This window comes from Meles meles, chromosome X (assembly GCF_922984935.1).
Source record: "Meles meles chromosome X, mMelMel3.1 paternal haplotype, whole genome shotgun sequence".
NCBI lineage: Eukaryota > Metazoa > Chordata > Mammalia > Carnivora > Mustelidae > Meles > Meles meles.
In genome coordinates this window covers 90,266,027-90,280,745 of record NC_060087.1, presented here as the reverse complement: position 1 = coordinate 90,280,745, position 14,719 = coordinate 90,266,027, and the positions used below count along the sequence as shown (strand labels likewise).

General features: G+C 44.1%; 1 protein-coding gene across 4 annotated transcripts in view; it reads right to left on the bottom strand.

The window, feature by feature from the left end:
- Positions 1 to 7,468: 7,468 nt before the first annotated feature.
- MID2 (midline 2) overlaps positions 7,469 to 14,719 on the bottom strand; it is a 98,263-nt gene continuing 91,012 nt past the window's right edge. For all 4 annotated transcript variants that reach the window (XM_045996084.1, XM_045996081.1, XM_045996080.1 and 1 more), the window contains exons 8-10: positions 14,416 to 14,577; positions 12,737 to 12,944; positions 7,469 to 12,358 (exon numbers count right to left, since the gene is read on the bottom strand). In XM_045996084.1, coding sequence (XP_045852040.1) covers positions 11,956 to 12,358; positions 12,737 to 12,944; positions 14,416 to 14,577 — 773 coding nt within the window. In that variant the 3' untranslated portion in view covers positions 7,469 to 11,955. The remainder of the gene's footprint in view (positions 12,359 to 12,736; positions 12,945 to 14,415; positions 14,578 to 14,719) is intronic.

Genomic DNA, 14,719 nt, shown 5'->3' with positions numbered 1-14,719 from the left:
TGTATATATACATACATATATTCTAATGTACACACACACAAGTACAAACTAGACTTTCACAATTTATATACTTCTTTGTTAGATTATTTTTTATAATGAGCAACAGTTTTGCATTAAGAAATACTGTAATAATTTTCCAATATATACATATATCAAATTACTACGTTCTATACCTTAAGCTTAAACAATGTTATATCTCAATAAAAGTGGGGGGGGAGAATTAACATTCAAATAAAGAAATCTAATTATGTCATTCACCTAATCAAAACCTTTTAATAGGAGCATTCCCATTGCTCCTAGAATAAAACCTGAAATATTTAAGGAGGCTTGCCATTCAGCCTCAGCTTTCCCCCTTAATTAATATGCCCTAGTCATAGATGCCTATCATTTCTTCAAGCCCCTTATACATGTTCTACTTTCAGGTCTCCACAAATGTTACTTATTTCCTCTACCTGAGACACTTTCTCCACGCACCCCACATCCTCCTCTATCTACCCCAATTGATCCTTCATTTCTCATCACTTCCTCAGGGAAGCCTTCCCTGACATTTCCTACAAGGTTAGGTCCTCCTGCTGTAAGCCCCTATAGAACTCAGTTCTATAGTTCTATATAGTTCTATACTTCTCAGTTTTTTCCCCTTTATAGCTCTTCTCACAGTCAGCAGTCTTCTATTTATAGGGTGGGATTATTACTCCCAGTTATCACTCCCCCTAGCCTGGAAGCTCCATGAGACCAGGACTTTTGTCTGTCTTGTTATATCCTGACATCTAGTAAGAGCTCAGTAAATATTTGAGAAATAAATGATGACTGTTCCCCATTCATTAGGGTGGACCATGGCTTTGGCACTAGCTCCATTTTCCTCTCCATTCAAACCCCTGCCATCATATAAACAACCTCAATGACTATGGATGACTCATCCAAGAGTGGAGCCTCACTGCCCCTTGATCTCTACTTCTACAATCCCTGATCACATATCACTTCCCCTGCCATTTCTAGCCATTAGTATTCCCGACCACCTGCTAAATATGGGACTGTTCCTCTTCAGAATTCCTGAACTCCACTTTCTCAATCTCTGGCTACAAGCTCCCACCCTTATTACTTCTGGGTGCTCAAAATACCCACTCCTCATTTTCATCACGATCTCCCATCCTTTGACTTCTCCCATTTGCAGCTCATTCCCACCTCATCCCTTTACTCTGTAGCCAGTCTAGACTCAATGGTACACCACAGCAACCACTCTCTCATTAGCAGCCTCCCCACTCTTACCATTTTTAATCTGCCATTTTGCTGAGCAGTTACTATGGGCCACTCTCAGTGCATTATCTCTGTAACTTCTCATGACCCCTAAATGAGGTAAAGACCACCACTGTCCCCTTAACAGATAAGGGAAAGGATTTTTTTTAAGGGAACAGATTCTTAAAGAGGTGAAGTGATTTGTCCAAGATCACACAACCAGAAGGTGGTGGAACAGGGTAGAGCTGAGATGTGAACAAGATCTGTCAGATATCAAGGTCAGTGCTCTAAACAAGTAGGTTGCTTATTCACTCAAAGGGAAAGGAAACTCTGATTGCAACAGATGGGAGGGAGGAGGGCACGTGTGAAGGCTTCAACCCCAACGGAGCCACCCAGGTGAGAGCTGATAGTGGGCTTATCATTATCTACCTGAACGTTGCAAAGAATTCAAATTATAAAGTCCCACTTACTTCAGGAGTGTGACTTTAGGGAATGGGCTTGGTGGGCTATGTATGAAGAAGGCACAGCTTAGTGCGCCTAGGAGAGACCAAAAGGAAACCATCAGTTTAATACACTCTTCCAGAATAAAATGTTTAACTTCTCTGGAAATCTATATATTTCTGCTTTTGCTGCCATTTTTTAATACCTCCGTGTGCTGGAAACTTATTGTAATCTTGGTTACACTTCCAACAACCCAGGGAGCTACTCCCTCGTTTTATAAATGAGGAAAGTGACACCCGGGAAGGTGAGGTCAACTACTTCGGGTCCCAAGGTTAGTTAATTTCAAAGATGGGATCAGAACCCAAGCCCGCCTGTCTTCTTCTAGCCTCTTTTCCCGCAAAGCGCCAACTTTGGAGTCCTTCCAACACTCCACACAGGCCGGCGAGACCCTGGGTGGGGCTCAAAGGGGGCGTGCTCCCAGTCGTTGCGCCGCAACCTTAGCAAGGCGCTCACCAACAGGTCTAAGGCTGATGAGCTCTCCCCCCACCTCCCGCGCCCCGGCTTTAGGGGATGGCCATGAGATCCCTGCCTGCACTTGTTCACAAGGCGGGAAGGGAGTGACCCCGCCGTGTCACCCCTCTCCGAGGGCACCAAGACCCAGGGCACAGCAAAGCCAGCCACGAAGCCACCTCAAGTCTGAGGCGGCCCCGCAGAGAACTGGCAACAGCTCAGTCCCCTGTTCCATTCCTTCTCTCACACAATCCAAAGACACGATGGTAGATCCTAAGGTGACCTATATGAGGTTTCTCCCCCCCTTGAAGCCATGATCTGGGGGCCACGGATGGCCATCCACGGGCCCAGGAGCCCTCGCTGCTTGCATGCAAACCATGCAAACCATGTGCTGCTGCTGCTGCTTCTTTTTTTTCCTCCAGGTAACGGTCAACTGTTTTCCCGGATTTCCAAAGGGGTCATGTCTTCTCTCCCTCCCCACCTCAGAAAATAAAAGTTACAGAGTCCTGACTTTAGGCGCCGTCTGCTCGAGCTGACCTGATAGCCTTACCTCAGTCCCACAAGCACACAGAGTCAGTCCCGCCCCCCGCCGTCAGTCAGCGGTCCTTTCCGCTCTCCCCTCCCCCGACGCACGCCTACACGAAAGCACCCCCACGTACGTGCCCCCCCCACGCACGCGCCCCGCGCGCGCGCGCTGCCAGTCTCCACGCACACCTCCACATACGGCCCTTTAAGTGGCTGCACGCGCGCGTGTCCTCCACGTGCCTCCACACCCAGTAATCTCGCACAGAGGCGCTTCCCCGTGTAGGCCCACACACGCGCATCTCCCGTTTACACCTCAGGATCCTGAGGGGCTGGCGGGGCCGGACCTCCCCTGCTGCCCAACTTCTCCCGCAGCGAGTTCCTGCCCCGGCACGTTCCGCTCAGCCCGCGGCAGCCCTGCCGGCTAGTCTGGACTGGGCCGCCACTTCCCCTCACATCCCAGGAGACACCGGGCGGGGTGTGGCACTTCCCACGCTTGGCCACCAGGGCTTTCAGGCGACGGGGAAGCCAGCCACCAGAGCTGCGGGAACTCGCTCGATTTCCGACCCCGTCCGAATTGGGGGGCGGGGGGGGGCTTTCTGATCCGCTGGGAAGTGTTCACCTGGTTCTTAAAGCTAGTTGGCCCTTCCTCAATTTCCTGCCAGAGGGAAGGGCTACGGAGCCAAGGTCTTTGGGGCGGGGAAGGGTAAATGACTCAGAGAAGAGGCGGCTCAGAGGGAGGGGCCGGCCTGGAAAGGGGGGGGGGAGAGAATGGGAAAGCCATGGCGGGGGTGGTTTTGAGGGTGTCTGGCAGAGTCCTGGGAATCCTTCCTGGTCAACCCCAAATTCTGGTGCCACTGGCCAGGATCATTTCTGAGGTGCTGGGCCTCAAACTCGATTACCCCAGTGCCAGAGGCAGCTAAGGCTGGGAACCTTACTGGATGCTCGCCAGGCACCACGGAATCTACTGGTCTGGACAAGGGCACAGGGATTAACTCTTCGTATTCTATGGAGCCAGTTATAGTCTTTAGGTCCTAGGGTTGCTGGAAGGATTAAATTAGTTACTGCATTTCAAGTGCTTGCAGTAGTGTCAGAGACTGTAAGCAATCAGTGATAGCTCCTATAATTACAAAGTTTCATTCATCGGTAGTCTGTCTCCCCTCTAGATTATTGTGAGTCTCAGGAAGGCAGAGATGATGTATTTCAGTCATCACTGAACTCCAGCACCTGACACAAAGATCCTATCAATAAACTATTTGTTCAGTGAATGATTAAGCAAGTAATTGCATGATAAGTGCCAAGACCCTCTCTCTTCCCTGTAAAGAGTATATTTGTGGAAGTTTAAGGAAGAATGGCTGTGATTGGGGAAGGTGGCACATAGGACCCCTGTTGGTTTCTGTATCAAGTGCCCTGTTCTGCCCTTAGAAAGTGGAATGTCTTTGGCAATTGCCTACATGGACACATGGAAAACTGTCAGACAGCCAACCTGAAATTTGAAACTGAGACGTGACTAAAGCAGGATCTGCATTTTGTACAGTTAGTGAATAAATCAAAGGAAGAAGGCTGAAGTGGAAAGCTCAAAAATAATGGTGTCAAATGTATGTGTGGGAGTCTGGCATGGGAACTCTGAGTGAAAAGAAGTGTGTGAAGAGGAGTACAATCACCTCAAAAGGGAGTCTGATGAAGGTCCCAAAGTAATAGCAATGTTACCCACTTTTCTCTTCTAGTTGCAGGAGTCCTGATGATCTGCCCTGGTGTCCCAACATTCTTGGGATAGGTATGCAGATTTGACTTCTACCACTACATTTCAGAAAATTTGCATTTATGGGAAAGCCTACTGTTAGAGCTAAAAGGAACCTTAGAAATTACTCATACATTTCAATTTATAGTTGAAAAACTAAGCCAGAAACAGAAAAGGACTTGGGTTTTGGGAATCTCTGGCCTTGGTACTGAATTTTGCTGGGTCTGAAATTGGTTGTGTGTCCCAGTTATTCCTTTAATCCCTGCCTCCACCCCATCCCCACCCCAAAGACACTGAGAAGAGTGAAAGACATGAATGGAAGGTCAGCAAAAGGGAGGGAGAGGAGGAGTTCCTCAACAGACCCTGACTTTGCTTCCTTTGGCTTCCCCCCAGGGAAGGTACCTGAGAGTTCAGCTAGCTGCTATAGGAGAACAACTGCTCCATGGCACCCAGGCAGCCTCACAGGATCTATATTCGTCCTGCAGGCAAAGGCTTGAACCTTGAATCTAAGTCTTGGCAGAATTCCTGTGATCCTCCCAGGGCACTAGAGGATGGGAGGCCTACAAGGAGCTGCTTCAAGACCATGGCTACTTATCTCCCACTACCTCCTTATCCCCCCATTTCCCCTGGAAGGCCGTCAAGGGATCTGATGAGATAAGAGACTTCCTGACTCATCCCTCTCAGAATAAAGCTACATACTATAAAGCCACTTAGCTGCAGTCTAAAATTGGTTTCTTAGCAAAGGGATGTCCCAAAACTACCATTGCAGTCCTGTGGCCCCTTTTTCAGTGTCATCCTTTTTGGTGTTTGGGACAAGGACCACTAGGAGTGGGAACCTTTGACTACTTTTTCTTTTGTTGTGTAAATAATAAGAATTTTTTTAAAAAAAATGATTCATTGTACCTGCTGAATAAGTCAGGCCTTGGATTTGTGTGCTTGACAGCTGCTTGCTGTGAATTTCACATTTCTGGCATATCACAACACCCTTCCTTATCACCAAGGGAGTTAAGCTGGGCAAAAAAAATGTGTAGATCATAATGGCTTTTTCCTGCCACTGGACATGAAAGAGAAACCAGCCCAAATTCCATTTTCTGGGACTCTAATCTGTCTGGAGAAGTAGCAGATCCTCTGCATCCTGTGGACAAGGCTAACCCAACAGGAAGTAGAGAAAGCATCTATATTCCATTATTTGAAAGACACCTCTTGGCCCCAAATATATCCCGAACAAGCCTGCCAGAGCATTGCTGGCTGACCTTTTCAAACCTGATAAGTCTATAGCTCACCGCCCCCCCAACTTGTCAAACCCCAGATTGGACCACTAAAATACTGTCTCTAGAAGGTTATTGTTAACATTTTCTTGTTTTCTGAGAAGGAAGGAAGAGGTAGAGTGAGGAGCTGGAAGAGGTTTGAATTTTCCCCATCATCCTCCATTAGCACATTATCGATGGCTAATCTATTAATTCTTCTAATTATTCCCTTTGAAGACCAGCCTTAAAGAACAGGTGCCTGTTACAAAGAGGCAGTTGTGAGAATGCTGGGCCAGAGATACATGCCTGAGAGGGATTACACTAGTGGTGCTGTGAAGTTCACCTAAGACAAAATTACAGTGTACAAGGTGGCCTGCTTGTCATTCTGTTTATCAGGTTCTATTTCTATTCAATCAGCATTTACTATGTATGTCCTATGTCCAAGTCTGGTAAGAGCTTCTACTCTCACCCCTCTGTCTTCTGTAAAGGCTTCCTTTTTTCAACTACCTGAGTAATCTGAGTTTAGAGGTTAAAAACTATCGGGGATGAATTATTGAATTGGATGTCCCACTAGATTATAAATGTTAGGAATACTATTTTCATCTTAGTATGCCCCCCCACCCAGAGAAATGAGAGGAATACTGGGAACACAATGAATGCCTCCTGAATGACCCATTCAGGCCAGTCACAATTGTAATTTGCATATTGTGCCCAACAGTTACAGGAAGACCACCTTGATCCTATACCTCTGGAAATTCACAGTAGAGGAGAGTCATTCTCATTAGCTATCATGCTGTATACACTTCCATTGTCCATGTAACAACCCACTTGGTGGACTCTGTTACTCCTTTATAAACCTCACCCCTAGTTACAGGCTCACTTTCTTTTTTTTATGATTTTATTTATTTATTTGACAGAGAGAGGTCACAAGTAGACAGAGAGGCAGGCAGAGAGAGAGAGAGGGAAGCAGGCTCCCTGCTGAGCAGAGAGCCCGAAGCGGGACTTGATCCCAGGACCCTGAGATCATGACCTGAGCCGAAGGCAGTGGCTTAACCCACTGAGCCACCCAGGTGCCCCACAGGCTCACTTTCACTGAGACTCCAGGAGCAACCCTATTCCCAGGTAGGGGAACATGAAGAACCCCATATCTTCTCTGGCCTGGCCTATCAAATAGAATCAAACTTTCCAAACGTCACATCCCAAAACACACACAATCTTACCTGTGGGTAATAGCCCCATATTTGGCCTTTGCCTAGGTTGCTCTCCAGGTAGACCAATAAGCCCCTGATATTCCAAATTTTTGTCTATCTTTTATTTTAATCTTCTTGTGTTGTGGCCATCATTTCTATAGGCCCTTGGTCTGACAATCTGTTTCAAGTCACTTCTGGCCCTACAACTGACCTTAACCAATAAGTTCCAGCAATGGGATTTTCTTTGTTCTTCCTTAATTCCCACCTTCTGCCTCAATCCCTGAAACATAATGTGCATGTCTTCTTGGGTCTTACACCTTCATTTCTTTAGTCTTCCTGACTATTGACTGTTCCTGAAACCAGTCTTTATGATTGGATCCCAATTTCTAGACTCCCTTGATCTTCTCTGCCCAAATCTCTACCTTTTAAATGATAACCGATTTCCCCCAAGTCATTTAGACAATTCCAGTAACCTATAGCCATCTTCCTTTTCAGCTTTCCCCAATTTAAACTCCAGTGAGAGACAATCGAGAACTCATGAATACATAGATATTTATTTAATTCATAATATAGCATTTTGGATGGCTGGGATATTTTAGAAGGATGAGGCTGTGTAATCCACAGATGCTCAGATTTCTGTCACTAGGAGAGACACTATTGGTCCAGAGCTCCCAGTACAAACAAGTCTGGGATAAAATATTTGATAAAAAATAGTCCAACAATAGTCTAATAAATATTCTAGCCAACAACAATAACACAGTATATGTCTGAAGCTGGCAGACCAGACGGTAAAAGGCAGTTTTACCTGCCCTGATGGCAGTCGACCTGGCCAACCTGTAATACACAGCCAAATACAGCCAATGGCTCCAAGGCTGCAATTGGCTTCAGGAATGGAAATAAGCATGGGAGTGGTTCTTATCTGTCAGCCTCACATTCTCCATTCTGTAGAGGAAAGGGTATCAAATATTTGAGCTTATCAAAAAGTCCATCCATGGATTGCTCCATCCAGGTAGTCATATATAAATATGTAAACCATGGAAGCTTAGAAAATTCACCTAGTGTATTTAAGCTGAGAAGAACACATAAATGATGTTGCTGAAATCTGAATTTCACTGCATCCAAAGTTACACAATGGAATTATATGATAAAAACACATACAGATGCAGCAATTCTTACTTACAAGTAGTCACAACTCCGACGTGGCATTAAAATTTCTTTCATATTCTCAAAACAGGTTTAACTCTATTTTGATTAGTTTTGTGCTTTCTTCAATAAGACAATATAAAAAAGTGGAAACAAGCATAAATTGCAGACAGAAAGAATAATTTGCTAGCAGAAAAGATTGTAGGAGAATAGATTGAGTAGGGCAACAAGAATGAAAACTGAGGGCATCGCCTTCCTTGAAGATGTTAAATACAAGTCTTACTCCCTTTGTCCAACTGGGTTTGTCTAGCTAGAGCCAGTCAATGACTTCTCTTAAGGTCTCTGGCATTGCCACTATCTACGAAAGCCTTGAAATCTCCGGGAATCACCACACCCCCACTGGAGAGTACTTTGCCACCATGTTGTTTCGTGGAAAGCACTTTTCATTATTTGTCTGAGAGATGTCACTGTTTACCCAAAACCCAAATTAATTTCCTACATTATTCAGTAGGTTAAGCTATGAGCAATTTTTGACTGTAGCCCAAACTTAAATTCACCTTCAGAGGACGAAGTTTGAAAAGATTGGAAAGTTCTTGAAAAGAATGGTGCCACATGCTCTAAACAATTCCCCAAGTTAACTTCCAAAGAGCTTCTGAGGCAGACAATAGTCATTTATATGTATAAGTCCTGGAACATCTGCAAAATAATATTAACACAGCCCAAATGAAGAAGTAACCAAGCTTTCCTGCCCAGGAAATAAACACCGGTATGGATATCAGAGTACAACAGGGAAACTTTGCTTATTCATTCGTTCATTCGTACATCCATTCAATAAACATTAGTCAGGCAACTACTCTGTTCCACGCACCATGCCAAGTATTAAAAAGTACAACAACAACAAAAGACACAGTCCCTGCCCTCAAGGTATTCACAGTCTAGTAGGGAAGATGATTATTATACATTAAACTTTTGTGTGCATCAGAATTACCTGGGAACTTGTTCAAAATGTAAAATTCCACTTATGTGCCCAGATAGTCCAACTAAGTAGATCAGGAGTGGGGTCTAGGATCACTGTTTTTACAAACACCAAAGGTGACTCTACCAGGCGGTCTGAGGACCACACGTTGAAAAACACTGCTATACAAGGTGCTTATTGCTGAGAAGGGGGTGGGGGAAAATCTCAGGGTGCCATGAGAGCTCAGAAGAGAACATACCCCAGTCTAGGGGGTGGTCAGGAGTTAATCTGGTTGAGAGGGTGTGGGTGGGGAAAGGTAGTCTAGGCTAGGGTCAGATGTAAGGTGGGGAAATTGAAGCTTTGTCCCAGGCCACTAAAAGGTAAAGGGCAGAAAAAAATGAATAGCTGCGGAGACCCAAAGATAAGGTAAAAGGAATTGGACTGGGGTGGGGGGTGTGTTCTGCATTTATAGCATTTTAACACTATTCCCTCAATGCAAGAACAATTCCTGTCCCCTCTGGGCATCAGAACTGTTAGTAATGTCTCTATTCCAGGCCCAGAGAACAACTTGTATGAAGAGTTGACCTTGTCTCACATAACAAGTGGAAGGAGGAAAAGTGGCAAAGGCTGAAGCTGGGAAAGCTAACAAGGGACCTGAAAAGCCAAACCCGAAGTAAATGGGACCTTCTACTGAACGCTATGGGAGCCGGTGAGAGGTTTTCTGAAGGGGGAGTGGGGAAATAGATTTTTTTTTTAAAAAAACCGAGGGCCGACCCCTCAAGGAGAGACCAGAGTAACTGAGAAATGAAAGGCATCCATTTAAAAGCACCGCTACACTGTACTGGGGCCGGGGCAGGGAGGAGGGAGTGAATGTTTCTTGTGCACTTCACTACGTGCCAGGTGCTGTGCTAGGCAGTTTACATGTGCTATCTTTTGAAATCTTTGCAACAGCCTTGTGAGGTAGGTATTATTTTACAGAAGAGGAAACAGAGGCTCAGAGAAGTGAAGTGCTTACCCTAGGTCACACCACTAGGAAATGGCAGAAGAACTAGGATTATTTTAGTCCAAAGACTATGAGCTGTCCATGGCAGCAAGCTAGCTCCCCGCACCGCTCGATCTGACTGAGGTTGCTCTTTTCCTAATTAGCAGAAATGACATACGGTTTATTTCAACGAAAAAGCCGATGTTGCTGCTAGATAACGTAAGTTTGAGCCTGCCATCTGTATGCGCATCAGTCCTGCTTTCCCTGTTAAGTGAATAAACAATACAAAGCTGTTATTTAGGGGATTTTTATAGCTACTTTGTCTCTCCTACAGAACAGTAAGGCATTTGACAGCAAGGGACTGTGTTTTTATGAATACATCAGCAACAGAATGGTACCCAGCATCTAGTAGTTTGTTGAATGAATGAATGAATGAATGAATGAACGAATGAACATACGTCTACCAAAGCTGTTGGAAGGAAGAGGGGAGACATTTTGGCATTGTTCCAAGGCTCCAGTCTGGTGGCTTGTAACAGCTACTGCTTTGTACAGAAATAATATTTTCGCAACTCCCAAGAAATAGAGTCCTCGAGGTGGACTTATCTCCTGGGAAGGAGAAAGCTCTGGTTCTGACATCCCCAGTCCCTGCAGCGGGACTGACAAAAATCACAGACCATAAAACTTGATGCCCTTCAATAACAGTGAGGAAAACTGGGATTAAAGTTACATTTGCACTCGCCACGGAAGGGTCCTATAAGCAGATGACTAGTGTAAACAAGATCACAAGAGGAATAATTCTTTAACCTGTTTAGGCAAACAGACTGTTCTCGGGCACTCTAAAGCACTTCAGAAGTGTTTTATCTGAAAATACAAGTACATTTATATGCAAATTGTTGTTGCATCTAGAAAACTCCATTCTTACTGATTAAGTAAATAAAGTTCCTAAAGAACATCCATTATGCAACTCTTTTTTTTTTTCTTTTTTTAAAGCCTAATTCTAGTAACTGTATGTACTTGAGAGTAATGAAACGTTATTTCTTTGGGACATTCCGTGATGGAACTTTTAACAATTCAAATGAACCTCCTCCATTAGGCAGCCTCAGTGAAACTGTGCTTCTACTTGGATCAATTTTCTATCTGGCAATAGCATCTCTTGTGAAATCTTGTCCCCCAATCTCTCCTAATCCAATTTAGAGCTCTTCCCAGCTCCTATGTCATTATTGCACATGTACCTGTGTGTGTGACAGGAGGGAGAATGGGAGGGATGAATGGAGTGGGGGAGGAAATGTTGCCTGATTTTGATGATGTTCCCTTTAGGGGACAAAAATGGATGATATAACTCATTTTCCCTTCCAGTATATTTCTCACTCAAATGAGCAAATCAAAAAATTTATTATGTATATATAATTATAAAATGAATATATAACATATATTATTTATTCATTTTATATATATATATATTATATATACACATACATGTTCTTTGTATAATAAATCCTCAACTGTAGACTTTTTATCAAAAACTACGTATAATATGTGATCCTTTGACTCCTCAAAATTCTACTTGGCCAAACTGGCCAGTGCTAGGAAAGGCTGACGCCCCCACCCACGCACACCTTTCCGGCTGGCTAGCCCCTTGTTCAGAAGATCTTTCTACATTATTTACTTAGAATTATCCTAATTCCTTCCAATATCATTTATACTCCTAAATCACTGGGAATTTTTAATTCTCCAACGATAAGAGAGGTATTCTCTAAATTTCTCCTCCAATGGCTTGAACCCAGACTACTCAGATAATTCATTCTGAGAGACTCAATACATTAATTCAAATACAAGTGTTAATGCACAGAAATTAAATCTATAGTATCTAGTTATTTTGGATGCTTCAGATGAACTTTATTTTGTATTTTGTATATTGGACACTAACGGAGGTTTAGGAGGGGAAAACCTGCTGGACTGGAGAGCCAGTGAATTATAGGCTCTCTGGAAACTTAATGGCAAGCTTTCATCCCAGAAACATAAGGGGATTCTTGAGGCCTACAGTTGCATTCCTGCCGCTCAGGGTAATCAATAAAATCTGGGGCAGGCAAGCCAGACAGGATCATTAGGGATTTGTTCCAGATTGTGAATGTTGGACAAACTGGAAGAATGAAGGTCACGTCAAAAGTATGAAGATGGAGAGAGTTAGCTGGGTCATAGAAAGATAGCATATTGTTGTCATAATCCAGAAGGACACCCAGACGTTTCAACTGTGGGGGCACATCCACCAGCATTTCCTTGTTGTTATGTCTCACTACAAAGTTACTATTGCATCGAGAGAAGACCCATGAGGAGGCATTCTTGCCAATCCATTCATTCTTGGGCGCTGATTTGTAAGCGATACCAATTGCATACCTGTGAGACCGTGGAAAGGAGAGAGAAATACACATGCATTAATGATCTCAGTGGTACTAGGCACCATATGGAATAATATATAAGAAATCTAAAGCATGCTTTTTCCTTTACTAAATAGTTTACATTTATACCCATAATGTTGATAGCACAAGAGTTTTAGGAAGTCAGCAATTAGAGTGCTGCAGTAATTTCCAACCCCCAGCCCAGTGTATTTCCCAAGATTTTATATTTTTGCTTTTGTAAAAGCTGGCCAATTTTTCTAGGAGTGGTTTTCCTCACATGCCTTTTAACCTTGACTTACTGGTACTATGTTCATGCTACGGAATGGAATCTCACAGGAACAAAGGAAGAGAAAAACTACAAGTGGGATGCACTCACCAGGTGGAGGAACCCATGACCACTTCCCAGTAGTGGCAGCCACTGTCAATGAATATATTCCCGGCTGCCCCGTAGCACCCGGCGCCGCTAAACCTCTCCGGGGTATGGCTCTTCTTCAGAGAGCTTTCATCCTTCTCCATCTGCAACCCGTCATTGGAGATCTTCAACTTCTTGTGAGTCATTTTGGGATCCAGTTTAAAGGGTTGGCCTGAAAAAAAAAGAAAGAAAGAAAAAACAAAACACATGATGAAGTATTTAAGAATGCCATCCCTGTCCTCCAGGACTATCACTACCAGGGGATTCTTCATAGGATGATCATTCTTGGGCCAGTGCAAGTTGGCTGCTATTTGGATTATATTAAGAAAGTAGGGCCTGAAGCCACCATTTTCAATAAAAGAAGAAGCTGCCCCCCTGGATAGGTTATCAAATTAAAAGGAGGCTCTCAGGCTCTTATGCTCTCAAATATATTTTGTACTCTGCTTTAATTTCAGTGGGTAGCTTGGGATTTGAGTAGGTCCTAGGGGAAGGAGTGTTTGAGGTGAGACAAAGTGAGGGGAGCTGATGAGGTAATTGCTGGTTGGTTGCAGAACAAAAAATTGTAAGAAGAACTCAGTGAAGACCATCTTTCTACCCTCTTACTATGGGGCTGTAAATAACATATGATTAGGTACATTCATTAGAGTGACTGATGCATCAGGAATGATCAGAGACGGAATTTGTTGTGTAGGACTAGTCACAACCTAGAATTTCTTATAACCATATGATAAAACAAATGACTAGAAGCCAATTGTTGGGTACAGCAAGAGTTGTGTTATACAAAATGGGTCTGTAACAGACGCTGTTGGCAAACATAACCCCCCTTCCCTACTTTTTTCTCTTTTCCCCACTTTCACCATAGAGGGCAGAAGAGCTAAATACTCTAGCTCGAAGCCTCTCTTGCTGCTAGAGGTGGCTATTAAGATGGAAGCAGATGGAAACAGAAGTCAGACAGGGTTGGGGACACTTCTAGAAACGTGCCAGGCTTTCTCAATAGAAGAGATAGCCATCGTATGCACCGACTGTCTCCCCCTCTTCCTATCTTAAAAGGAAATATGACATCTGGAGGCCGCAAGGGCCTTATTGTGGCCATATGACAATATGTCACTATGCAAAGGGAGAAGGAGCTTAGGTCTTTTACAACATCACAGAACTAGCTGTTGCACTAGCCCTGAACTGCCTACCTTCAATCTTCGTGCTATGGGAGACAGAGAAAAAACTGTTTCAGCTACTCACAAATACTATTTGTTAAGCTGAGTTAGTTGGAAGTCTGGGAAGTCCCCTTAGGTCAGGAGCATTTCTAAAAGGTATGGCTTCTCTGCAGATGGATTCTACCAGATTATCCCCAATAGTCTTGTCTTAACAAAACTGTTCCCCTAGCATGGGATGGGGTGCAGAGAAAAACCCTTTACTTACACCCTCCCCAAACACCAGCTACTACTACATGCACTTTGCATGTATCTCTGTGTTCATGCATTTCCCAAGGGCACCAGCAAACCCTGTGCCCAAAGCATAAACTATTAAAGCCCCTCTCCTCAGTGCCTCCACTGTCTTGCACTGCCATGGGTCCCCGCTCAGGCTAAAGGTACTCCCTGGCATGGAGGGAAAAACAGAGCTCTCCTTTCGGAATCACCACAACGTACTATTTGTTTTTAGTCGGGTGGGTTCACTGTTCCGGCTGCCTGCCTGGTTTATGGCTTTAACAATGAAGATGTAGCGGGTCCCACTCTGAAGTCCATGCACTGTGTAGTGGTTCTGTTTAATGTTGGGCACAATCATCCAGCTATCCACTGAATTGTACAGGCCTGTAATGGGGGGAAAGAAAGGACATTAACCAGCAGGTAATAGAAATAGGATGAGATGGACACTGAAAATTTATCAAAAGCTAACCCTTCCCCCAACCTGCTACCACCACAAAAAAAAAAAAAAAAAAGGAATATTTCATTT